We start from the raw sequence: 27,650 nt of genomic DNA on the forward strand, positions 1-27,650 counted from the left end.
TCACAAGGTGAATAGTGGGACATAAATTTCACAAGATGTTATTCCATTACTGTTGCAGGGTTCATACAAAATTTTCAAAATGAAAAGTAAGGAGTTTTTAAGGACTTTTTAAGGAGTTTCAAGCGGTTTTTAAGGAGTCATGGCAAACTTCATAACTTACAAGTTTTACGGCAAAAAAGGGGCGGGGCACATATGCAAATTTATTTTTAATTTGCAAACAAACTTTCCCTCTTCTCAAAAATATAGATGTAGAAGTGGTTCAAAAATTACAAGTTTTGATTTGTTACCCAGCATCATAAGAATTCATAAAATAATCAATCCACATACATGCTTTCTGTCGTCACCAAAGTGTTCTAAAACCTTCAAGTATTAGTCAAAAATATAACTCATAACAGCATCACATAAATTATAAAAATTCTAAAAGTGATATTCATTCCCCCTCCAATTATTCAAAATAAAAACCACAACTAACAAAGATTTTACTTACAAAATTATTTATATTTGCAGCAACTCTAGGCACACACACACTTCCAGCACAACTTCCTTGATAGTAAATTGCCCATAGATGGTAATAGACCCTAGTTGTGCTTGGTTTGAAAGAAAGCCTCCCCCCCACCCCCGGAAATCACTCTCAAACAATCTGGGAATGTGCCGCGGGCCGCTCAATTGAAGTAAGAATTTGCCACGAGCCACTTGAGACAGGCCACATTTAGGCCATGTGTTGAGTACATGTATGCTTTAAATAAGGGGCTGTTCAAGTATTACGACAGCAAATTTTCAACAATTTTTGACTCTTCCCCTCTTGTCAGAAAAAGTCAGCAAAACTCTCACCCTCCCCCTGTCAGCGCTCTGCCCCCTTCCTCCTAACGCTTATTGGTGGAATCTGAATCTGAATTGGGGGCTTCCCCCCAGATGATCAAAAATTTATTTTTTTAATCCACAAAATATTTTTGTATTTGAAGGCTAAGAACCCAAAATTGCTCAAAAAATTCATTGCGACCCTACCTCTCTAAGCCCTTGACCCGTGGTAAACATTCCGCCTGTGTGGACCAAATGTGGCCTGTCCCTAAATCTATTTTTGTAACAATGAACCAAGTGACACATTTACAGATCGCTTAAGTGACTCGTGGCACAATTCCAGACCATTTAAGCGATCTGTGGCACATTAAGTGATCCCTTGAGTGACATGTGACAAAGTTTTAGAGCATTGGTCCTGCCACCAGTGCGGTTCTACATCACTCAAGTTATCCGCGGCACATTCCCAGATTACTTAAGTGATCTGCGGCATAATCACGGATCACTTATATGACGCGCGGCACAGCTCCAGAGCATTTGGATCCGCTAAGTATTTGAAGATCACTAGAGTGGCTCTGTAGGGGACTCAATAGGGAGAATGTTAGTTCAGGTGCCCACAAACTAGCGAAAAGTTTTACTCGTTTTTCGCGCACCGAGTAAGACGCCATTAAGAATATTTCATATTTTTTATAAAGGGTGGTTGATGACGTAAGAATCATCCAACCCCCCCCCCCCCTCCACGTCAGCAAGTCAGCAAATCGAAAATCCCCCATCCATGTTGACGTAATACTTGAATGACCCCTAACATAAAGATACCCGAAAGTTATATTCTGAAGCTAAAAAAAGTGGGTTCAGTAATAGCGGCTGATCGGCTCGTCCCCCCCCCCCCTGTAAAACCAGACGTGGCTCGGGCTGTCACTTTTAAAAGCCGGTTTTCTATGCCGCGCGCAACGTGAATCACCCAGCGCGACACGCCGTCTATTCATCAATATGAAAAGCAGTACGACTGTTTTCCTACAGAGCGCAATACGGCCCACGACAGCGCTTTACGTCAGGCGTGATTGGCAGACTGCTTCTGGAGGAGTTAAGCGTCGTGTGCCGCGTGTTTCAGCGATCTTCCCTTTAAACCGGAGCATGCAGCCGATAGAGTATATGACGTCAGGGTCATATACTATATAGCCGTCCTGAGCCGATGCGCCACGCTTGGAAAACGCAAATGCGTAACGTCATTATGTAACTCATTTCTTTTCAGCAGCGAGTTGTAATGTGAATAAAACACGTCAAAAAAAACTGCGGAAAGCAATGACATTTCGCGGTTTCTCGGAATTTTCGTAGTGAGATATTGGCTGTAAGCAAATGGGAAGGAGGGATAAAATAGGAATAGTAGGAGAGAATTGCAGTAAAAAAAAGACTATTGCGGCGAAATTAGGAAAATAGGAAAAATAGGAAAGCTGCGAGGTCTGCACGCAATATACTGCGTAATATAGGAGGTTCGAGACATCGTTTCGCCGCATTTAGTAAAAACTTTCTCACCACTGGGCATGGGGGAATTTTCGGCTACTGGTTCAGCGGAGTGATGTCGTTCTACGGACCATCGATTTCCAACGCTGACCAATTTGCGACATATTCAGGAAAACACGTCAAAACTAGCGATTCGGTAAAAAATCGTATTTTTAGAAGCAAAAGCGTATAATCGTATTAATTTACTAAATACGACAAAATCGTACCGGTTGGCAGGTATGCACAACCATTGGATGTTCCAATACCATCCCCTGCTTTCACATTTCCTATTATAAAGGGAGAGAGCGTTTTTTTTTCTCTTTTCTTCCTCCTTATATTCGGGGGAAGCTTCCTCTTATTTTTCTAGGCAACGCTTGCTATTCATCACCATGGGGAATGCCTATTCTAAGAAAGATCATCCCTTCAGAGAGAGAGAAAAAAAAAAGACTTTTTCAGGCGTGGCTGCAAAAAGTAAGGAGTTATAAGGGCCCTTCCAGAAGGAAATGAAAAGTTAGGAGTATTTAAGGAGTTTGTAAGGATGTGCGAACCCTGTGTTGGTTTTGTTTTCTCAATATTTTCTTAGAAACACACATTAGGGGCCATTCAAATATTACGTCAGCATCGATGGGGGGGGGGGAGTATAGGCGGAGGTAGACTTGGAAATCTGGGGGGCACGATGATAATGTCAACTCATATAGTATATTAGTATATACGCATATATACATTAGATCAGTCAACTTCGCCTTTGCCTTCTCTTCCCCCCCCCCACGCCTCCCCTATCTCTGCCCATGGGGGGGGTTACCGATTTGCTGACTTTTGTGTGACAAGGGGGGGAGAAGGATTTGGATAATGCTTACATAAGCATTATCCAAATCCCCCCTCCCCTTGTCATCAATAGTCAGCAAATCGGAACTCCCCCCCCCCATCGATGCTGACGTAATACTTGAATGGCCCCTAATGTGTGTTTCTAAGAAAATATTGAGAAAAAAACTACAGTAATGGAATAACATCTCGTGAAATTTATGTCCCACTATTCACCTTGTGATGATAATTATTAGATAAATATATTTTTTATTTCATTTTTTTCTCTTCGATAAAGCCCACCAATAATCATTTTTCCTCATCACCTTTTTACCAATGTTTTTAAGAAACTGATGTGGAGGAACTATGTAAACAGAAGCTTCTACTCACAAGCATGGCTGGTTTAGACAAGTTTATCTACAGATTTAGCATATGCTTGAGCAGTAGCAAAAAAATTTGAAGCCTTCCGTGTCATGCCTGGGCATGAGAGCTAACAGATTAATGTAACCAGACAAATTAATTACCATAATAAGGAATTTCAGTTTCCAAATTAAAGGTAACTTCAGTCAATAGCTAAATACTGTCAATAAGTAAATCATACAATTGTCCATTTTTAAATGTGTGTATAAGCTGAATTCAACAGGAGTTTTAAGATTTTATTTAAAGAATGGTATGCAAAATATTATAATAATTTCTATGAATCATAGAGTTAATTAACATCAGAACTTACTTGCTAGTCGATAGATGTCAACAAGTTGATCAAATCCATAACCAGCAATGCCCTGTTGGATGAGTAAAATAAAAATTACAAACCATTCACAATAACATAATAATCATTATGACAGAAGACTATTGTATAAGCAATTAACTAAATTTGATAAATTCACTTTTGCACATATATATTTTCAGGTAATGTAATAAAATCATTGATGATAGTAACTCAAAGGCAAGCGACCAAATGGTTATTTTTAATAAGCATCAAGAGTGTACATTAATGCCCATATTTATTAACTGTTTTTTCTTCTGTAACAATTCAGATTACGAGCGTCTGGATGTTTCATGCACCAGAATGTAAAACTTTATACAAAAGATAAAACAAAAAAGTGAAAATTAAATAAAACTGAGCTTTATAAAAACATGAGGAAGCAATGAAAAAAACATGCTAGAATTATGATACATTTGAATGAATATAATTGTCCATTTACAATTGGCATAAATGATTAAGTTCCAAACGAAAAGTTCCTTTTTTTCAAACAAACTCACTGACCACAAAATTAATAAATAATAATTAATCATTTAAGTAATACATTAATTATTATTATTAATTATTTTATGATCATATAATTTTTACTCAAAATCTGGTAAGCAGCCAAAAAAAAAATTTAATCACAATAACAAAACACAGTGGAGCCTCTCTTAACAGTTCTCACAGATGCAGTCACCCCTATTTTACAACCAAATAATAATTAAGTAGAGTTTTAAAGGCTTCAATAAGAATCCCCCTTTTTTATGGTCGCTCCTCTTTTGTGAATAATTTTTTTTTGTGTGTCTTGCATTTGCTCGCACAAAAGAGGATTTTTACTGCAATATTTTAAAAACATATATTGACAGACCCAACTTTTCATTTTGTTGATAATTTTTTAATCAATTAAAAAGCACACACACACAAAATGGTCACTTACACCAGCAAATGCAGCATGAATATCTTTTGGTTCATCTTTTCGTCTGACATTGCTGCAACATAGTCTTACAGCTTCTTCATATAACTTGAAATTACTTCTAGCAATCACAGCATACTGACCTTTGACTTCACCATTCACATAACCTGAAAATATGTTTGTTTTTCATCAATAAAATATTTTAAATTGAAAAACATCTAAAATTCCCATATAAGAAGAGATCTTGGGGAAAAAAAATTTCTTGCTCAAATACTTACTACTTTTTTCGCAGCCAATAAGAGTGGTACGTTTATGCCGTTTTAACACTTCTATACAACAGGATGCAACATATGCTATTTCTGGACCAAACCTGAAAGTCTTTGACACATAATAGATAAAGCATTGTAATATCCAGCAAAAGAATGTTAAATTTTGCTTTTATGACTATCGATATAATGATTTTTTTCCCCTCAATGAAATTATACCTTTGTCAAGTGATATGTATGTGTAGCTTGAATGTGTTCCAAGGCATTATTTGCACCTCTAAAGCCATATATCTGCTGATGAGGGTCTCCTATCAATATTACAGGAACGTCTTTCTGTGAAAGCATAATATCGAGCATTGCTGTAAAAAATAATGAAAAAATTCATTTCAGCCTTCGAACGATAATAAATTTGTTTATTAATTGTAAAAAACTGTAATCATGGAATTGATATAACTTTTGTCAAAACAGAAATAAATAAAATTAGTTTCATCTGACTCCATTTGATCAAAATTTTCATTCACGACTACATGAAATAGTAATGCATGTTAGAAAACAGCAATGAAAGTCATGTGAATTGATAAGAAGTATTTGAGGCACTGAATTCTTTTTGCTTACTCAACTGGAAGACAAAGCAGCTAATGTTCAGAGAATTACTTGTGCTATTCTGCATGAGGATGCTATTTTTTACAGTACTTACAAAAAAAATTGATTCCAACAATTAAAGAAAGGAAATCTCGCTGTTCATAATGGATAATGTCTGAAACAGCCAAAGAAATATACAATGAAGAATTGGCAAATCCTGTCACACACAGTGTCAGAGTTAGTAAAAGACCTCAGAATACTATAGCGAAGTCTTTCTCCAGGCACCTACACAAGCTGGAAAGGCTTCAAGCTATGTCTGACACCAGTTAGATTTCGGAGACAGCAAGTGATATTTTTAAACAGAAAATTATAAATATCAACACTAATAAGCACAGGAATTTTAAGTGTGCAGAAACGATTTTTGTTTGCAGTTTATTAGATTTGAAAAAAAGAGAAAAGTTCAGGTAACATAAGTTGTTTTTTTTCATAGAACCCGTGGCAAAATCATAAACTTTTATAATAATACTACTCAATATTACTAGCTGGTCTCAGCACACTTCTGATATTATTAGTATATTCCATCTGTAGTGATAAATCCTACGTAATGATGCTTTTATCTGTCGTTATATAGGCATATCACTGTATATCCATGTTACAAACAATACAAAAATTTCATCCATATAAAACTGAATTTATCTTACACAAAAACTGTTGCAAAAAATATTACCAGCATTGCAATCTTGCGCTTCATCAATCATGATGCACTTGTATTTTTTGAACTTTGGTTTGCTCAGTTGAAAAACTTTGAGGTATGTATCATGAGTGATTTTACACATACTATTGCCTGGATCCACCATCTTTTCCCATAATTCAGCAGCTTCTTTACGAAAATTCTGATGTTTGTTTTGGAAACAAAAAAAAAAGTTATTTAGCAAATACTAAGCAAAAAACAAAAACTACAATTCATGCTACTGCACATTTATATTCTACCTTGCAGCAGACAGCAGTTTCTTAACAAGTAGGTACATGAAGCCCAGAGCTCCAAGTTAAACTGAAGCCCCAAATTATTGGAGACTTCCATTTTATATATATATGCTCTGAAAAATTATTTCTTTAAATATAAATTTTAATTAATTTTGTGACCATTAAAATTACCAGAAATTAAATATGAAGAGAATCTGATAAATTATTAATTTATCAGAATTATTTCTTCTAATAACTCTGGAATTTTTTTTTCAAATTTTGAAATACTTTCATTAAAGCATTTGACGTTTGGGCAAATTCTGCAACTATGCTTTTCTTTCTCGTATTAAATTGGTAACTGCAAAAGATCTTGGGCCCTGCTCCCCTCCACTGAAATCATTAAAACAGCCTTGGGGAAGCAGCTGATTTTTTTTTTTATTAAAAGAAAGCTAGAAATCATAAAGGGAAAAAATAGTGAGCATGTACAAGAATTATCAATAACTGAATTCGTGAAATTAACAATTCAAAAAAATCAAGCTATGAATTTTAAAAAAAAACAATAATGCTCAAAAGTCAAAAAATAGTTTTATATCCAAAAAATTAATTATTCCCATAAGCTTACCAAACGTTCGCTGTCTGATAACCTTTCTTTAAAGGATAGTCTGGAAATCGATGGACTTTGCATCATGGAAAACTGAGGTACATGGGCTATAGTAATTTCTTCATCCGAAGACATCATGAAACATTGAACTGTTTGTAGCACACACTTGGCATATGTATATAAGTGCATGTGTGTTTCATCTGGTTTGTTCAAATACGATAGTATGTCATACGGTTTCAACTTGAATACCAGTTTATGGCGATATCTATACAAAATAATGAAAATTAAAACACTAAGGTAAAAGCTGCATATTTTTAACACTAAAAATAATAAAAACATGCAATTTAATTTTTAGAAGAGATTACAGCATTTATAAAATATTTCTATCAGGGGTTTCCCGATTTCTGCAATAAGTTCCAGGCGGATGTAGCAAATGATGAAAACGTATGAACACTCCTGACAGGTCATTCAGCATCATGTAAATGAAAACATTCTACTGACAAGATTGTTTCTTGCACCATTGACAGATGCATTTGTTCCATGTTTTTCTGTGATGTGTTCTGACTTGCATGATGTTGCTTTAAAGTTTTATTCTCTCACAGATTTAATGAGTTTTGAAAAAGAGCAAACTAGACTTTTCCACTTTTCATATTAAAATTTCAAGTCCAACAGTATTTATGTTGTATCAACATCTACTATTATTTTAAACCATCAATTAGAACATAGAATTCAAGACTTTATACAAAAACCAATTTCTGTTTCTAGTGCACCACTGTAATGCACTGCAAATACTTGGTGCAATTATATCTAAGTTTAACTCCCATAAGTTTTCTGAAATTTTTTCCATGTACAAGATCTAGAAACAGAACAGCTATCTTTCTGCACTGATTCAAGGGAATTCTGCACTGAATCAATTAAGTTCAAGTTGTTTATATATATATATTTACCAGAACTATATTTCTTTAAATCAAGAACTTTAACACATTTTAACAACATGCATACCATACTAGTATGCTTTTACTTCAATATCATTGAAGTTGAAAAAAGGAAAAATGAAATTTAAATTTTGTGATTTAAATCAATGATTTTTTTTAAATCAAGTGATCGGCATACCCTGAACACGTGTATCACATTTTTAACACCAACTTCAAAGAATATTTTTTTCATCAGTAATATTTAACAGTGGGTCAGAGCTTATTCTTATGTCAAAAAACTGTTTGAAATTTATAAGCTTTTGAAAACTTATCAATAGAACTTTAATTAATTTCTGTCATTCACACAGAAAGTAAAAGCAGATCAATAACAGCACAAGGAAAATAGAAAAAAAAAATACCTTTTTCCAACAGCTTGATAAGCAAGCGAATGTGCTGTACGACATTCAACATTTGGTGGAAAGCATTTAGAAGCGTAATCACAGATACCCCTGTAAAAAAATTAATAGAACAGAATTTTGATTAGTTCAAAATTGGTGTCTAAGAATGTCTCAGAAATTTCTAGATATATTTTTTATAAGCTGTGAAACACTAAGACAATTTTGATCAAAGTGGTTTAACTAGCAAGGTTTTGAAACAGATCTAGTATACTGATCTGCCAATCTTAGAAGAAAATCCTATAGATTTCTGAAAAATTAATATATTTTTACATGCCCCCTTCTGAAATGGCAAGAAGCAACATGATACAATATAGAATGAGTTTTATTACTTCTAGCAAGTGGAAGCAATACTTTAATTATTCAAAGACATACTAAACTTACTTTTAGTACACCGCCAATCGACTGCTTTTACAAGGGGACACCAGTATCGATTGGTGAGGGACAATGCAAGGTTATGGTACCGCAGGGAATTTTTCTCTAATAGGGTTGTCAATAAATGGAATAGCTTATCCCCGGAGGTAGTAAATTGTAACGCAATTGACACATTTAAAAAGAAGTATGATAAACATGTTGGGGTAAATCAAGAAACTATTCATACTTAGAATGAGACAACCATAAGTATTCTTTATGGGCATTGTATAATATTTTATCATGTGTATATATTGTTTATAATGTTTCTAATTACATTTTTAATTGGGTTGCTTTATTTTTGAAATATATGACATCCATACTTGTTATGGGCATCTTTTTCTCAGTCACCTCGCTGGGAATTTCGGCTGTTGTGGTGTTGTATTTGTATAAACAAAGCTGCCTGAAAAATGAATCTATCTTCTAACGCTTATAAAGAATAATCCGAGAGACAAGGACCGGCTCTAAAGGATAGTTTCACGGATATTGACAAAAAATAAACCTCGGTTCATGAGAATTATACTCAAGACCATGTGACAGAAAAGAGAAAAATTTAGAGAAAATACTTTCCCTCTCATCTGGCCAATTACCAGCACACATTTAAAACATTTTTGTCTTTCTGGTGGCGGTGACATTTTATTCTTCTTGTTTATTATTATTATTATTATTAATAATAAACTTGGAAGGATATCAGAGACGCACATAATGACCAGCGTTATAATTCAGCATATAATTCTTGATATCCTCTTTTTTGCCCTTTTTGTAAAGAACCATCATTGCATTATTCCAATCTTCAGGCACATCAGATTTTGTTAGACAATTTGTGAACAAAGCAGCTAGCATACTGGCAAATTCTTCTCCTGCTTCTTTAATAATGTCTATTGAAATGCCATCTTCACCTACATTTACCTTTTTTTCATACACCTTATAGCCTTGTAGACTTCTTTGTTCAGAATAGGTGCTACTTATATAAATTCTGCTCCATTTTCTTTTCTTCCTGCTCCCTTTCCTCTGTTCTAACCCTGTTCTTCATGTTTGTATAAAGTATGAATTTTATTCATATGTAAAAAATTTTTCAACAATACTAATAATTTCATTTCCATCTTTTGTGATTTTTCCATCTTTCCTCTTTAGTGCAAAAATTTCCTTTCTCTCCACACACAGTTTTCGTTTTGCTGATTTTAAGCTCCTGTTATCTTCTAGTGCTTTCTTTACAATATCGCAATTAAACTTCCTGACATCTGTAATCCGCTTTTGTACAGTCTTACAAAGTTCTGCATATTCCACTCTTGATTAATGGTTATTCTTCTTAATGTGAAATTCTCTCTGGTCTTTCATCAGTTTTTTTGTTTCTTCTGTTATTTTCTTCACTGGTTTAATTTCTTTTTCTCCAGCGACTTCTTTTGCTACTTCTTTTAGGGTAGTGGTTAAAGTTCTCTTCATCGTGGTGATATCTTATCCATCTTCAGTGGTGTTATATATGTTGTATATTCCACAGAAAATGTGAGAACTTCATAAGCATAAGCTAAAATATAGTGGGTGGAGCACAATTTTTTTTCCTAAATAATTTAGCAGTTAATAAATATAACTAAATTAAAATTACACTAAACAATTATTCTTATCAACAATTATTCAATCACACATTTTTCATCATTCTTTTCAAATGGCTAAATTCAATGCGACTTCATGTTAGACAAAAATATAAAAAAACCTGGGAGAAAACAAAAATATAACAGTTTAATTTCAAAAAAACTAGATTCATTTGACTTTTTGCCCAACTGAATATTTAAGCCTGTTATAGCTTGGGTGTCTCGGAAAAACATAGTTTACTCCCAATTTACAACCTAACTGTAATATGTATAACAGGGTAAACAAAAGTGAATATCATAAAAGAACGAGAGACACGACAGTGCTCGAGATGTATCTGATTCTATGGTATAGCAGTGTTCCACAGTATTAAAAAAAAACTACTTACTTGTTAAATACTACGTTTAAAAATTTCAGTTGGGGATATAGTCTTGCAAAATGAATTAATGTTGATGTTTTTCCAGAGCCTGAAATAGAAGGTATAGCATAATGTCAAATAAAAAATGGTCAGTCAATTTGAAAGATAAATTTTTATGGCACTGCCAAATATTAAATATACTATAACAAAAGTAGCTAGTGTATTCTCGTACAAGCAAGTTGTGTTTTATAAGGAATTTATGAATCCTCTCTTCCAATGATTGGCATTTATTTGTGAATCAATGTGAATTATTTGAATCATTGTTTTGGCTTGCTGAAACTTAGACATATATTTTGAAGTCTAAAATAACTCTAGTTGATCAGATGGATCAAAAGAGTTGTGTTAGGAAGTTAGAACTTGAATGATGTAAAAACAAACACATCCAACAAATGTTTTCTCAAGCAAAGAGATTGAATAGAAACATTGTTCATTAAAGGCATAGCCCTCAGGGAAGCAGATTGTTTTCATTTAAATAGGACAGTAAAATCTGAGCATGCGCTAAGTGCCGAAACCTTTTATTAATCATCAAAATGTTGCAAGTTTCAAAACATTCAAGTACAAAGGTATGGCTTTATTTTGTGTATGGCACTGAAGAACCAAACACATCTGGGTTCCCATCTTTGTCAGAGATATGCTTTGTATAATGATACAGGTCCTGTATGATCTACTAGAATGCTGTAAATTGGGGTTTTAAACATCATCAAAAATCTTAACACATAAAACACTATTCAAACGTTGATTAAAATTTAACGAAACAGAAGTTAGAATTTCATGCTCTTATTTAAAAAACAGAAAAACTGCAATTTCACTCTTAATATGATAACAATTATAATAAGCTCAACAATCATAATTTCATTGCTTCTCCCTACCTGCAAATGCCACAATTTTTAGAATTTGATTGGGCTTCAGACGATGGTTCAGAATTCTTATCTGTTCATAAGTCAATCTCTGCTCAGTAGGTTTGCTATACGTGCAAGTTAAAAATACAACGGATATAAATAATAAATAATTTCATAAACCATACAGTGAACTTCTATTTCAGTAATTACAACTGAAAATAAAATAAAGAACAACTAAAACACACACATGCACCCCAAACATTTTCTAATGAATTTGTGTATAACGGGAAGTGTTTTAGATTATATAGGAAGTCACCAACTTAATGACCACTCGAGCTTATGATTACAAACATCATGATAGAGATTTCATTTATTTACTATTCATACTGTCATAAAAATGAGAGGAAAACATTCAGTTAGGCGTCAAATATATGCAAAACAAAAATAACAAAGACAACTTGCAATGAGTGTCTGAGAATGTAACCTAGTAACAATAAGTCGATAGCTAGCTCCATGTGTACAGGGGTGGTTCTTGGGTTGCATAGCCACACAAGCCACCACTTCCAGAAGGCTACCAAATCCAAGTCGAAAGGGCGAAAAAAGCTTTGTTAACTAAAAAAGTGTGGTTGGGGGCGCCAAAAATAGATCTCGTGTGGTTAAAGATTTTTTCTCAAGCTGCCTTTTTATGTGTGTACACCTAAATTTTTATAAATATCTGTATTTATAGGTATGTTTTATGTGATAAAGTACATCCAAACTTAGTTAATTCAAAGTCCAAAGTCACTGGAAAAAAAGTTCAAATTATCCAACTAAGCTATCTTGGATCTGTAAAATGACTACTACTACTTAACCGAACTTGCATCTCGTACACATTCCTCTACTGAATTTCTAACAAAATGGAATATGCCGGTATGTGTATTCTGAGTTTATGCTTGGCCCTAACGTATTTATGTTGTTGAGTTGCACTTGTTTGTCTCCATACCTCTATCTGGCTTCCATTTTCTGAAGTAAAGATGGAAATGTTTGAATTGTCGTTTTATCAGTATTGTCTGTAGGCCTGCCTGCTCTCTGCGGAGAGACTTTTTCAAATGGGAGACCAGCTCACATTCATGCCTCAAAACTGGAAAACTGCAGAAAACCAACTTCAACCGACCACCACTACGCTGTTAACAGGGTTCGTACCTGGATCCTCAGGACTAGAGTCCAGCGCAATGCCCACACGACCGCACAGTGGCTCAGTCTGTAAAATTACTGCAAATTGCAACTTAATCATCAACATTTACATAAGATAATAATTATTATTAGTCATTAAAATTTTTATGACCCAAATTTAAATAATTTAAAATTACATATCATAACTTATCTTAGCTGGTACACTATTCCACTGTTCTAGAATCAGCATCACTGCAGAATTTCCTAACCATGCTTGAAGCCTGATTTATGGAAATAGTTCATGATTATCCATTACAAAACTGTTTCTCAATTTTTTTTATTATTTTTATGTTATCAGGGAAATATACTGTCATTAACGTATTATAACTTGTACTTTTCGTTACTCTCCATACTGTTAATGATGACAAAAACATTGATTTTGAACACTAAACCTTGATCTATAGGTTGAAACGCATAATTGGTATTAAGTGGTACACAGTTTTGATGCACGCCACAACTGAACAATGTTAAAATGGGCATAAAATCATCAAAAAAAAAAGAGTAAGGAAAAACAAAATTTTCAAACATTAGTCTTTAAAAATTTGTTGTTTAACAACTTGATCAAGAAAAACAAACTCTAACTTCTTATAGGATTTTTCAAATTAAATTTGCTCATACAAAAATCATGATTTTTTTTCCTCAAACTAAAAATTTGAAAAAGTTCAAATTGACATTAAAATAGATTAAAAAGGGAGTTTTTAAAAATTTGAATTACCCAAAATTCAAATTAGCCAAGTTCTGCTGTAATAAAATAAAGAATTATTTCATAGCAAATCATGTTACTAACCGTAACCATGTTTTTCAGAATTTAATCTCAGGTGATAACATGTATGTAGGTTAAACGTGAATTATTGCTATTTATGATCAATTGTTGTGAATATTTTTGGCCAATAAATTATTCAAAGTTAAATTCCAGCTATTCTTTCTCTAATACATGCACATTAAAAAAACCGAAATCAATCTCAATCAAATAATTTCTTTTTAGGGCATTCATATTTTTGTTGAGTCCATGTACAGATACATAAAAATTTCACCGAAATAAAAATTCTTTGCTTTATTTTACTCAACAATAAATTCTATCGTAAGAAATACTTTTGCAGGTTATTGTAAATAAATAAATAAAGGTTTTTAAAACTGTTTGTCAATTATCTTTCCATGGGAAAAATTTCACCTCTTCTTATAGTGAAACATTTAACTCTTTAAGCAGTTTTTAAAATTTCCCTGATCCATATTTTAAAACTACCACAGAGAAAATCACTAAACCTTCTAGAAATTTTGACACATTTTCAAGAATTTTTTTTTTTTTTGATTGTATGAGCTGATAAATGTTCCCCCCCCCCAATACAAAATATAATAAAGAAGAGAAAAACTCAATTGTTTTCTGTTATTTATGCTGTGCACATAATCATATACTACTTCGAAAGGAAAATAAAAACATCCTCTGTCCCTTCTGTTATCAGACTTTGAATAAAAGCTGACTGCCCACTGGCAGTTGATTGACAGGATGGTGGGAAGGAGACACGTTATCAGGCAAAGCTCCCTGTACAGAGCTAGCTGTGCTCTGGATTGCAGAAATGAGATGGTTTTTTAAAAGACAAGATATATTGGGATTTCCAAAATGAGACAGTTTCAAGAAGACGAGATATCTCAGAATTGCTGCTGTAAGAGTTAAACAAAATTCTAACTGTCCAAATAACGATTTAAAAATCTAATATATTTCATTATAAGAATCAACAGATTATAGAGCTTTTATGTGGATAATGTCACAAATACACATCATAAACATACATCAGAGTCATTAAATTTGAGAAAGGCAGAATAACAGAAGTGCAGTAATTTTAATTTTTTTGGAGTTTTTTTAAAATAATATTGTATGAAATATATATAATTGCAATATAACCTCACCAGTAATTATACATGCTCTGTTGGCCAGATATTCCAACCTCAGGTGTGACATCTTGTAATGACAACTTGTTTTTAGAAACAGAGTTTTCCCATAAGTATAATGCATAGTACAACCGGTAGTGAATTCTGTGTTTAAAATTAAAAATTCAAATTGATCAATCACATTCAAGAATAAGTTACTTTTATATTTTTAACAAAGTGAAAATAATCACCAATTGACACCCATGAAACAAATCAACCATGTTAAACATATCAAGAAAAAATGCAGATAAATTTCCTACACCCTAAAACAGCTTTTTGTGCACACACCACAGCTTCGTTTAACACTAGAAGGACCGATACTGATGACTGGAGATTGATTTTCACTATAACTTCTTTTTTCTTAAGTTTTATTATGTTTAATTATACAAATGGGCATAGATAAGCAATACAATATGAATTATAAGATTTTTTTTCAAATGAAATTACTTAATTCAATTTTATTTTAAATTCCAAAAAATTTCTCGTAGTGTAATCAATGAAAAATATTGATATTCTGAACATTATAACTGCAGTTGCAGTGTGAACATCACACTTTTTATATTTTTCATTGCCTTTGCTACATTGAAATATACTTTCTGCTCACAGATTTTTTACCCATTGGAAATGTATAACTTGTTTTGTTATTTTATGTTGAAATCTAACACATCATTGTCTTTTTCCTGATATAGTGATGTTTGTTGTTGTTGTTGATAGAAAAGTTCTCTCATTTCTGAACAAATACGGTTCAAGCTAATCTCAACAAAAAAAACTAGCACCTTTCTAGTTTTTAATTCTTTTTTTTCCACAAAGCGACCAAGCATTCATTAAGGCTAAGCAAAAACATTTGTGCCCATCACAGTGCCCATCCCTGAGGGCATACACTGAAATTGAGGCTAAGCCAATTGTTGTGTAAAATATGCACTGGCAAATGAATGATACTCGCACCAAGTGCTTTCAAATCATCTGATCAAGCCACAATTTGCTTTATTGTAAAACTTTTTTTTCCTTACTTTGAGAGTATTTATTTCAACATTTCAATGCACTGAGCTAAGGCAGGTATCACACTATAAAAGAGGCCAGTATTACACTATAAAAGAACTTTCATAGTGTAATCCTGGCCTTAATAGAATATTTTCCTTTTTCTTGTCCAGGAAATGTTAAATGTAAATTAAGCATAGCCTTTATGTGTTATCAGAATGTGTTTTGTAGGCTGGTATTGCACTATAAAAGTTTTATAAAAATTCTTTAATAAAACTTGGCAAATGCAACCAATAGGCTTATGGGTTGCTTTGCTCGGATGTAACCAATAAGCTTATTGGATACATTTTCAAGTTTTATAAAAGAACTTTTATAAAACTATTATATCATAATCTCATCCTTATTGAACTCCAACATGAAATTTCTTTTTTGATTTCTTATACTATCTACAAAGGTAGTACTATTCTGTTTCCGTTCAGCAAGTACTAGTGAAGTAAAACAGTCATCAATTGGTCATATTTCTACTAGCTTTCAGATAAGGTTCAGTGATTTGCACATTGCTACATTTTTCGCTAAGCTAGTACTTTTAGTCAGTCAGTAAGCATGCCTTCAATTAGCCAAAGCAAGAACATCTACATTAGAACAAAATTGCTGCCAAGTTTTTTGTAAATTATATTCGCTGTGCATGCAATAAAAGTGTCAATAACATTAATGGTCAAATTGATTGATGTCATGGTTCTTTTATATAGGTAAAACTAAAAATATCTCGGCCGATTTTTTTTGGAAACTGATGATGGTTGGACAGCATAATATTTCGGTATGGTATTTTTAGGGAAAGTCTTAAAATTTCAACATTTTAAGTAGTCTGATTTCATTATGAAAATGGAGCGAAAAGATCGAAAATGGTCAAAATGGCCGGTGTCATTCTTATACAAATACAAAGGCTACAACAGGCACAAAACCCAATGAGGTGGCTGAAAAGAGATGCCCATAAAAAATATGGATGTAAAATATTTTAAAATACACGGTGTTTCAAAAAGAATCATCCGATTAAAAAAATAACTATTCAGCTTTTAATCCGTTTTGTATAGGTAGAAAGAGGGAAATCTTGAGTTTCACGCAGCTGCCGACAGGTAGCGCTAATGCTCTGCCTTCGGCCACCACTTCAGTGTTTGTCAAGATGAAGACTGCACAACAGAAATCATTTTGTGTTTTAAGCTTTGCGAAGCATGTGTCCGTGACAACTGTTCATCGTGCTTTTCGATGCTAATATCCTGGTGTTGAACTTCCTTCAGCTCAGAGCATTAGGCGATGGTATAAACAGTTCTGAGATACGGGTTGTCTGTGTAAAGGGAAATCCCTGGCCATCCCCACACACACACACACGTCAGGCAAAAATGTAGAGTGCATCCAACAGAGTTTCACACGTAGTCCACAGAAATCCACTCGTAGTGGATATAAACATGCTCACAAAAGTTTGGGACAAATTTGATTGCTGTACACAAATATTCTGTGCATCCCGAGGTAATGAACATATTGAGCACCTATAATTTCGTTTCTAAAAATACTTTATGATCAGCCATGTAATAAAAATTAATCTTAAGTGTCTATATATTTTTCGTAATATATGCATTTCAAATCAGGTGATTCTTTTTGAAACACCTTGTACATCAACCCAAAAAAACAACAATTATCAAGTCCTTCTAGCGTTAAGCTGCACATAATTTCCATTCAAGATCCAAAGAAAAACACTGATATTGAAATAAAATTAAATGTTGTATTGTAACATTCAGATATTACTCTGGAGTAAAAATTGATTTTTCTAACTGAATAAAAAAAATAAATACATAAAAAATGCTTAGAGGAATTAAAATCTCATTAAATGAGAATGTTAAAAATAAATATTGAATCGGCTACAGCATCGAGGTAGCTACATGCATTAAAAATCAACTTTCAAAAGCCATCCAAGTCACAGCTTTATTATAGGGAATTACAGTGATTCCATTCCCCATTTAGATGCAATTGGTTTTCGAAAAGTATCCGATCATAATTTTTCGTGTGTAAACCAATAACGCTAGGAAGGCATGGTTTGGTGCATTTTACATTTATATAGGCAATCCCATTGCAAATGCTTGAATTTTTCCCTGACTGCAGAGGCTGCCAATTGCCAGCAGATCGTAAATGAGTGTGGAAGTGTGAAGAACCAACTTTTCTGGAAGAGCCAGAAGTTGCACGAGAGATGGGAGCCTGACAAAACATAGTAGGCATGTTATATTTCGCCAGGAAATACTGAATCAAATGTGAAGAATAGGCAGGTGGGTTATCATGACGGAGCTGCTAATTGTCAGCAGTCCACAGATATGGCTGTTTTCATCTCACAGCATCAGGAAGGTAACTCAAAATCTCTTGGCAATACTCCTTGGTGATGGTTGTGCCACGTGGTGCGTACTAGAGGTAAATCATGCCACTGGAGCCAACAAAGATGATCAGAATGACTTTGGTCTCCCCACTGATGTAAGGCCCTCTTTGAATCAGTTGTGCCACTCTATTTATGTGGTGCCCATTGCTTTGTCCCTGGAGGCCTGTTGAATCTTACAGATTATTTCCATTTGGGAATCACCAAGCTTTACATAAAATTTAATGCAGTAACGTTAAGTTTTTCTGCCATTTTTTCAAAATGGCTCCTCACTTATTGCAATCTGCCAGCGACTGGCAGCTTCTGCAAGCAAAGAAAAACTCAAGCATGTGCATTAGGATTGCCTACATACGTGCACCAAACCACGCCTGCCTATCTGCATTGGTATATGCACAAAAAATTATGGTATTATGGTTGTATACGTTTCGAACAAGCCTCGTATATTCAAAACAAAATACACTTATGACTCACCCATGGTTCACTTTGAAAGAGTTCTTGAAATATAAAAGAAATGTGGCAACACAATAAATGGCATCAATCACATCATGTAGAGAGCATGGAGAACCATTGTAGCTCAAGCGCTTCAGAATGATCATGATGTCCTCTACAGTTTCTGATATTAAAGCCATCACAGAAATGACACCCCATGGGTTGAAAACCTAAAATATATTCAGACATCAAACACATGCCCTCTTTATAAACTTCTTTCAAGAGCTTCAAATTGTAAAAAAAAAATTGTAATGCATAGCAGATTTACATGGGTTTAACTTAAAAACAGTAATGTATAAACTCAAATGTTTTGTTTCATGACAATCTCCCTAATGCCAGTCATGATTATTTTCAAAGAAAAAGTGCAGGTTAGTTTATTTTGAATCATTGTATTTTTACTTATGTTATACAGAAGGTTCGAGTTTTCTGGAATCTCATAGAAAAGCAAGCATTCTGGAATCCATCTGCTTGCATTAGCGCAAAACAAGGTGAAGCATCCTTTCATGGACTTGTGCTAAGAATCGCTATTCTGTAGTCACTGACGTCCTAATGAATGGCCCAAATCACAAATAATGGCTCGTAAATTATTGGTGTCATTAATACACCAAATGCATACAATATATTTTTCAGTTTTGGTCTTTCAGTAAATAATCAAAAGGAGTCCCTGAACTTGTTAAAATGTCATTGCCCTTAATGAGAGAGATCAAACCAGTTTGATTCTCCGGGATTTTTAGTGGTGATCATGAGATACTCAACAAACAACAGAAATACACAAAGTCTCAAATAGACTAGTGCTCATCTAGGAATTTTTGTTATATACTATTCATATTATGAAAAATATTTCATTTATCAAGTCAAAATTTGTTTAAAAAATTCTAAAATTTTTTCTTATTGCGAGACAATGCTTGTTAAAAGAGTCAAAATATGTTCAATTTTTTTTGCTTATCTTACAAAACACTCGTAAATGAAGTTACTCTTAAGATGAGGTTTTACTGTATATAAAATACACAAGGAAAACAGTATAAGTACATTCAAACTTTCACTTGTCCAGACACTAAAAAAAAATTAATAGAAGGGAAAAATAACTATAGATATACCGCAAAAGCTTAAATACCAATATTTTTTTTTATAATTACAGTTAAATTAAAAAAATGATGTTACCTTGGAAGCTAGATCTGGCAATCGTTCAGCAATTACTCCAACAGCAATATCATATTTTGGCAAAGTTCTTAACACATCCATCATTTTGAGGGGAGCTCTTCTATTGAATGTGCAAGTCATGTACCTAAAAGGATATTGACAGCACAAAAACGGTATAAGTTGTATAGAATTTAATTCTTTCACTCTCACTAAAACAAAAACTGAAAAATGAAAATGATAGATGATGCGGCAATGTTTAAAAAACAATTTCTGAGTTACTGAGCTGTTGGAAAAAATAATAGAACAATGGCATATTATAATAACATACAACAACTTCAACATATATATATATATATGTTGAAGATTATAAAATAAGGATAAAGAGCATTGATCCTGGCAAATTTGAATCAAACATTTTATCCGATTCTGGAGTGTACAAGTAATTGATAAGGTCTCCCCTCACCTGTCTAGAACAGTGTTTCCCAAGCTGTGCGTCCCGGCGCCCTAGGGTGACGCAAGATACTATGGAGATAAGTGGGCATGTTTTTTATTTAAGGTGTTAAAAAATATTTTAAGTCAAATTAATTACTCTCCTCTCATGAATATAGTATGTAAACACGACAATATATGACAGTCATATATTGTTCAACAATAAATAACAATCACAATATATGACAGACTCATCGAATAAGTCACCATCTGATGGCAGTGTCAGCAATGTGAGCTTTGGCCTGAATTAGGTCTGGCTGTCAATGCAACAGTCCTGTTCAGTCAACACCATCTATAGCAGAAAGCCTCTGAGCAAAGCTTGTGACGTCACTGAAGAAGTCCATTTCACCAATAGTCATTAGATATACTGCAAAAAAGGTAAAGATATCGCATGCATAGGCCTGCTATATCCAATGGCTAAAGGTGAAATGGACTTTTTCAGCGACGCCAAAGCTTTGCGCTAAGGCTTTCTGCTATAAATGGTGTTGGTTCAGCGAACAAAAGATTAAGGAAAGAGGATTTGTTGGCTTTGTAGATTAATGGTCTTGGGTGCTCACCCAGCAAGTGAAAGGACATGGGTCTGATTCCCCGAAAGAACAGCTGAATTTTCTTTCTTGGAGTTGAATTTATCTTTGCATCAGCCAGCTGTCAAAACCTTCATAGTAACAGCACTGAGTGACATCACCTTCGGATAAGCTGAAAGATCTCATTTGTCAATGGTAATCATTGCAAGATGCAATAGATATGTACTTTCCATCTCTTTCCACTGAGAATCTAGACCAGATTATCTCATCATTTGATTTTGCAGACAGTGCGGAGGAAATAAATTTCATTGCTTACAAACAAGATGGATTTACTGATCTTTGCACCAATTCCACACTCAAAGGTAAGTTCACCAAGAGTGAGGCATCGGTGGCTGGTTTTGGCTTGGATTGAGAGAGGAGTATCCTAATCTAACAAAGAATGCAATTAACGCACTTTTAGCCTTTGCACATCATATCTATGCAAGCAAGCCTTCTCTGCTATGGCGACAACAAAATACAAAGCAAGAAATAGACTACCTCAACAATATATGCAGCTTGTACACATTCCTCTATGGAATCTCTAACGAATAGGTACATGCAGGAATGTGCGTGTATATGTTCTGAATATAACATGAAGTTTGTTTCTGTGTGATGCTTGTTATGTGTAGTGCTGCCATCTGTCAAGAAATGACTGCAAATCCTTGAGGAAAATTTACATGTTTCATTGAAAACTGTAAGGCCTGATTTCAAGTATCTGTGCTCTTAACATCAATCACAAGTTTCATATTAATAATTAATCGAACAAAACTTTATTGATGTATTTTTACTCGGTAATTTTTGTAGTAGTAAACTGTATTCAAGGAAGGGTGCCCCAAGTTTTTAATGTTATTCCCGAGGGTGTTGCAAACCTCAAAAGGTTGGGAAACGCTGGTCTAGAGAGATGTCTGAGACTGGAGAGAGTTAGTATAAAAAGGAAAGTGGAGTTTGAGTTACACCAATTGGCCCATGAATCAGCCAACAAAGAATATGGTGGATTTACTTTTGGACAAGTGTCATGGGAGCAAGAAACAGCTGATAGACTCAAAGGGCATTTTCTTCTCTGTTAAAATTTTAACTATGTTTATGAAGCTTTATAGCATCAAGGCTTAAGTGGGTAAAATAATGATTCACAGTAAAAGACATCAGTTTGTTTTAACTTTAACCTGATTGTCCAACAGGAGCACGACACAGCACAAACCTGAATTTTCACAAATACTAGCAGGATCACAGCCTCAGCCTATGCCATTTTCAAACATTCAAGCTGATCTCATCTTTTTCAACTGTCTGCATTAAGGATGCGATGACAAAATGCAGATGTGAACAAAATCCTTGGTAGTAATTCATTCGAACAACGGCTCTTCAGCCAAAAATCTTGAATCTCCGATTGGTGCCTTTCTTGACATTGGTCATGAGAGCCTTCGTTCTTCTATTAAAACAAAATGAGGTGAAGAAAAAACCCACCTTATTATGACTCATTTTACAGTAAAACCCCCTTTTAACAAACACCCACTTAGATCTCTTTTACGGCCAAATAATAATTTCCCTTTGTACAATAAAAGTACACATTTCAAACTTCTGATTAATGGTACGGATGAATTTTTTGTCCCATTGATGTCTACAAAAGAGAGACTGTATTATGAAAATTCTCACGCAAACCTGATTGTAATGAAATGTAATCAAAAACTGCAATGTAATGAAAAAGCTGCACCTCCTTTGAAAAAACAAAAAAAATTATTTTTTGACTCACATTTTCGCCATCATATACAAATAAGCGATAATCCACGAATAATATATTCACCTGATCAGAGTGAGAAAACAATCATTTACACTGCACTGAAGCAGCACAGAAGAAATTTCTACAGGGAATGAGCTTTGGATATCATTTGTCCATTTGAAACGAAAATACATTTTCTTCCACTCTGCAAACTAGAGAAGAAAAATCATGTCACAATAAATTTTGTAATAGATATCTCCAAGACAAAAAAAAAAGAGAAATTCACAGTTTATCAAATTGATTGAATTCAATAGTCATAGCTGTAACATGAAGTGAAAAATCTGTTACCTTTTGATTGCTTATGATGATATTCCAAGCTTTGCAAACACACCTCAAACCCAGCATGTCTTTAAAAGGTATCTGGCACAGAATCAACTCAACAACAGCTGAAGGCAAGAGGTCAAATGAAAAAGTTGTTTCCTCATCAAACTCTTCAGAACTAATTCCAAAAAGTCCAAAATAGTTGTCATCTTGTTCGTTTACGATGTCTTTTTCAGGCTTCTTTGACAAAAACCTGTTGTCTGAAGTTGTGTTTGGAAAATTTTCGCTATTAGAAGTAGATGGAACGCTTTCATTCAACTGCTCAGAGTTTTTAATCTTGGGTGCACTCAACAGTAGTTCAGAAGCATGTTGCCGTTCTGACACGTTAGTTTTTGGAGATGATTTCACTTTAGGCAAACTGATACTTATTTCATGATGTTCTTCACATAATTTAGCTTTCCCAGCAGTTGAGCGAGCATTATGAGCACGTTTGTAATAATTACGGATAGTATTTCTGTTTACACTATCATGTGCAGCAATTTTGAACCTTTTCCTTGGTTGTTCCAACTCACTCGGTTCAGGTTGTTCATGGTTCAGTGTACTCTTGTCTACCACTAGTTTGAACGTTTTCTTCGATTTTGCTGCTTCGTCTTCTTTGGAAACCAGTTTATCCTTAACGTTCAGCACAGTACAACGGAATTTTGTATTGCATGATCCGGAAGATAAAGGTTTCTGCCTCCTAAATGACAAATTTCCTCTTATGTTGTTGAGTCTGTCTGACTGAACCATTTCACAATTTACAGCTGGTGTATTTAGTCTGTTCAATGCATGGAGGTCCGAAGCTCTCATAAAATGAGAGCTGCTTTTTAAAAATGATTTGACTTTTCTGTTTGAACTGCACGAGGGCTTCTCATCGTCTTTGCATTCTGCATCTGCAACAGACTCGGATTCTTCATAACTTTTGGACGCAGATGAAGAGGAAAAAGTATTCCCCCGTGGTAGAGACATCGTTTATATCCTCATAAGACCACAGCTTCAAAGACAAAAATTTTGTTAAGAGGAACCATATTATATTTAAATAATTCAAAGAATAGTAGAATCACAACTTTACAACAAAAGAAAATTGTGAAAATACAATCAAATCCTACTATATAAGAAACCTGCTTGATAAAGGGGAAAAAAGTGTGGTTCGACTTTAGATTCAAAATATGCAAAATTTGGATTAAAAAAAATTGACAATAAACTAAAAGCAAATTTTGCTACTCTTCCTTTATAACCCTACCACGCATTTTCAACACCAAATTGGTACATTTTGGCTTTTTCTATTCACATGCCTTATTTAAAAAATAATAACAAATTCATGGACATTGCAACAAAAGAAATATTTAACACTAAACAGGAGGGAAAAATTCAAAGAAAATATGCCAGGACAAAAAAAAAATAGCTACGTGGAATGGTTATAATGGAAAAGTACCGATTTTTCTCATTTTCAGTTATTAGTTTCATACTCTGGAATAGTGATAACAGTTCCCAAATGATAGCATTATCTGTATATAATTCCAATAAACAGCATCTACAAGGGTTTCCCAGGCAAGAAAGAAGTCCATCCCATTCTCAGCTGAACGATTTCTGGTTCCCAAATCATAGGAAAAATTCTCGGGAAATAAAAAAAATCACTGTTTTAACACAGTAATACTTACGATGGAATGTAAATAATTAATAAGAAACACTTGTAGAAAACTTAATTTTCTCTAGCTTGGAAAAGAAATAGAAGGAAGAAAAAAAGATGTGGAGTGGGGCTTTCAGTTTCAAATCCTGTATTAGCCACAAATCCCAATACTATAATGATAACTGCACAAAAGAGAGCTCAAAGCAAAAAAAAAAGTCACTCTTTCTTCTTTCGTAGGTCTAATTTTTATGACCATGATGGCAACACAACAGATGAATGCAAAAGATAAGAAATGTAAAGAAATGCTGGGTTTCTGATCTCATAGAAAGCATGTAGCACGTAATGACAGGCCTTTGGTGATGGGGTTACCAAATTTGAAAACTAGCAAAGGAGGACGCCTCCAAGCGCATCCTTACTAAAGTCACTTCACCAAAAAATCACAATGAATAGCGCTACTATCCTGACCAATAACACTGGCACAACAATAACTTTTCCCAACTAAAATAGGACCGCTAAAAGAAAAGCAAAAACAGAAAAAGTTCTGGAAACTTTCACAACTACTGTCAATGGGGAAAAAAACACTCATATCAATGAAAAGATATGTTTCAAAGTGGGAAAAAAAAATTCCTGAGAAAAAAAGAAAGAAAAATAATTCCGTGAATCTAACAAGGGTGACTTTTCTAAAGCACAGGAGGACGTCATAGATAAAACGGGCGGATTTAGTTTGTATTGATTCCAGCTTCTCGATATTGCTAGCAGTGTAGGGGTCCCAAATTTCAGAGGCATAAGAGAGGACTGCAAAAATATAGGTTTGATAACAGAGGAGTCTAACATGACGAGTAGTGTTTTAGATTGCGACGAAGGAAAAAGAGTTTATTGAGGCATTTTTGATAGATATAATCGATGTGTTTATTCCAGCGCAGGTCTGCTGAAATGATAACATCGAGGTATTTGTATTGAGAAACCTGGGATATGGACGAGTTATTGACGGAGTATGAAAATTTGAACGGTGAGGTCTTACGTGAAATCCTCATGAGAACCGATTTAGAGATGTTGAGAGGCATTTGCAATGTGGAGCACCATTGGGAGATGGAATTGAGATTGTGTTGGAGAAGTTCTTGGTCTGACTCGTGAGTTATGGTACGGTAGATTACGCAATCATCAGCAAAAAGTGTCATGGTACAGTTGAGGGTTTCAGGGAGGTCATTAATGTATATTAAGAGTAGAATTGGGGAGATTACTGATCCTTGATTCGATAAAAACTCTCAAAATTTCCCACAAATGCTAAAAAATTCCCCCGTATTTACCAAGTTTCCCCACAAGTTACCATCACCAACAACGATTCAGATGATTAATCTATTTACAGCCACATGAGTGTTGTAGAAGGGTTAGTATTTTTATGCTCTAACAATTCAATGCCACTGCTGATTGGTTGAAAAACCTGTGTGTGAATTTCTGGATTTTTTTTACCAATCAGCAACGACGTTCTATTTTTAGTGCATAAAAATCCTATATAATTCATATAGAATAGAATTCATAAATTTACCCGGTAGGTACGCATCTCACGTATCTAGCTAGCTACGACCACCTAGATAACCTAGATGTGTAATTTAGGTGGTCGTGATCTAGCCCGCAGACGAGTTTTGCGACCCCTGGAACAATTCAAAAATTGAAGGGGGAAAAAACAATAACTTCTCAGAATAGTCATCATAACGTAACAATTTATTCACATAATGGTCAAAAGACCACGACATGAACTTACTTTATAATCGTTACGTTATCGGAATATTGACAGAAATCACAACCGTGGTTTACATGAACGGCCTTCTTCTTCTTCTTCTTCTTCAATTATACAGGGCTTTATGCCTTCGGGCCATCCCCTGTTAGAGAAAGAAACTTCCACAAGAGCATAGAATATGTTATAAAAATGTACTAACGAAAGAGCTTTCAACAATCACAGAACACATAGAAATTTCAGCAATTTCCATTCTTCCTTCTTCTTCAGAAGGGTATGAAAAAAGGAAAAAAAAAAAAACACAAACCAGACGAAACAAACGCAGATGGAGATGTTATATGAGATGGAGAAGAAGTCTTCAGGCTTAGGGGACGATGCTAAGCCGCTTTAAAATGATATGATGACATGGAGTCCCTGGATGAGTGTGTGGTAACAAAAAATGAAACCAAACAACCAAGGTAGAAAAGGACAAAAAACCAAACGAGAGAAAGAAAGAGGGGGAGAGAAAAAAAACAAGAAATAAAAACTCAAGAAAATCGTTGACTAAGGGTAACAAACCTCTCAAAGCAACAGATAATGTTCTCAGGTCTGCCTGAACAGAACTCGGACCAACACCTAACTGGTGGAGAAAGAGAATTAAAAGTTGAGAACCGAACCTGGGAGAACCTAATACAAGAAAACAAAAAGTGAGAGGAAGTTTCAGGAATCTTGCATTGTAGACAGAGAGGGTTAGCCATTTTCTTAATACGATGTAGGTATTCGTTCAAGGGAGCTCTATTGCAAATAAGTTTGTAAAATAAACATTCCAACCTTCTATTCGAAAACAAAGGGGAGAAGTTCTGGCAGCAGTTATAGAAGGAGCTAAACTCAGGAATAGATAAGAAAAGAGCATTGCGAATATTTTCCTTGAAGTGGCGATAGTAAAGAGAACGAATGTCCTCTACATAAAGGCTAGAAGGTAGAAGATCAACAGTAGTAGAAGCTACAGTACGAACATGATTGTCAATAGTTTCATTAATGGCAATGCCCGAATGACTTGGGACCCAGATTAGTGATATGCTGTTAACCAAAGAACTAGTATGAACCAGTTGAGCATACAGTAGGTGAGTCACCGTAGATGAATGAATAGAGAAATTGTCGAGAGCCATGATGACTGATTTGGAATCCGTAAATATGAATATTGAAGAATTAGACGATTGAATGAAGGA

General features: G+C 34.3%; 1 protein-coding gene across 2 annotated transcripts in view; it reads right to left on the reverse strand.

Annotated features, from left to right (window-relative positions):
• Positions 1–26,532, reverse strand: part of LOC149076783 (F-box DNA helicase 1-like) — a 37,433-nt gene extending 10,901 nt beyond the window's left edge. Inside the window, exons 1-15 of one of the 2 annotated variants that reach the window (XM_089244454.1) lie at positions 26,470–26,532; positions 23,066–24,071; positions 22,802–22,929; positions 19,973–20,096; positions 18,794–18,981; positions 14,908–15,033; positions 11,821–11,915; positions 10,922–11,000; positions 8,500–8,589; positions 7,188–7,431; positions 6,330–6,495; positions 5,240–5,379; positions 5,033–5,132; positions 4,779–4,921; positions 3,827–3,878 (exon numbers count right to left, since the gene is read on the reverse strand). In XM_089244454.1, the coding sequence (XP_089100580.1) occupies positions 3,827–3,878; positions 4,779–4,921; positions 5,033–5,132; positions 5,240–5,379; positions 6,330–6,495; positions 7,188–7,431; positions 8,500–8,589; positions 10,922–11,000; positions 11,821–11,915; positions 14,908–15,033; positions 18,794–18,981; positions 19,973–20,096; positions 22,802–22,929; positions 23,066–24,046 (2,656 nt within the window). In that variant the 5' untranslated portion in view covers positions 24,047–24,071; positions 26,470–26,532. Of the gene's footprint in view, positions 1–3,826; positions 3,879–4,778; positions 4,922–5,032; positions 5,133–5,239; positions 5,380–6,329; positions 6,496–7,187; positions 7,432–8,499; positions 8,590–10,921; positions 11,001–11,820; positions 11,916–14,907; positions 15,034–18,793; positions 18,982–19,972; positions 20,097–22,801; positions 22,930–23,065; positions 24,072–26,253 lie in introns of both variants that reach the window. The other variant, XM_089244455.1, reaches the window with a different exon arrangement.
• Positions 26,533–27,650: the final 1,118 nt, after the last annotated feature.

This window comes from Pholcus phalangioides, unplaced genomic scaffold, assembly GCF_987345545.1.
Source record: "Pholcus phalangioides strain wild (caught in Gottingen) unplaced genomic scaffold, Ppha-v1.0 ptg000015l_1, whole genome shotgun sequence".
In the NCBI taxonomy this organism is placed as follows: domain Eukaryota; kingdom Metazoa; phylum Arthropoda; class Arachnida; order Araneae; family Pholcidae; genus Pholcus; species Pholcus phalangioides.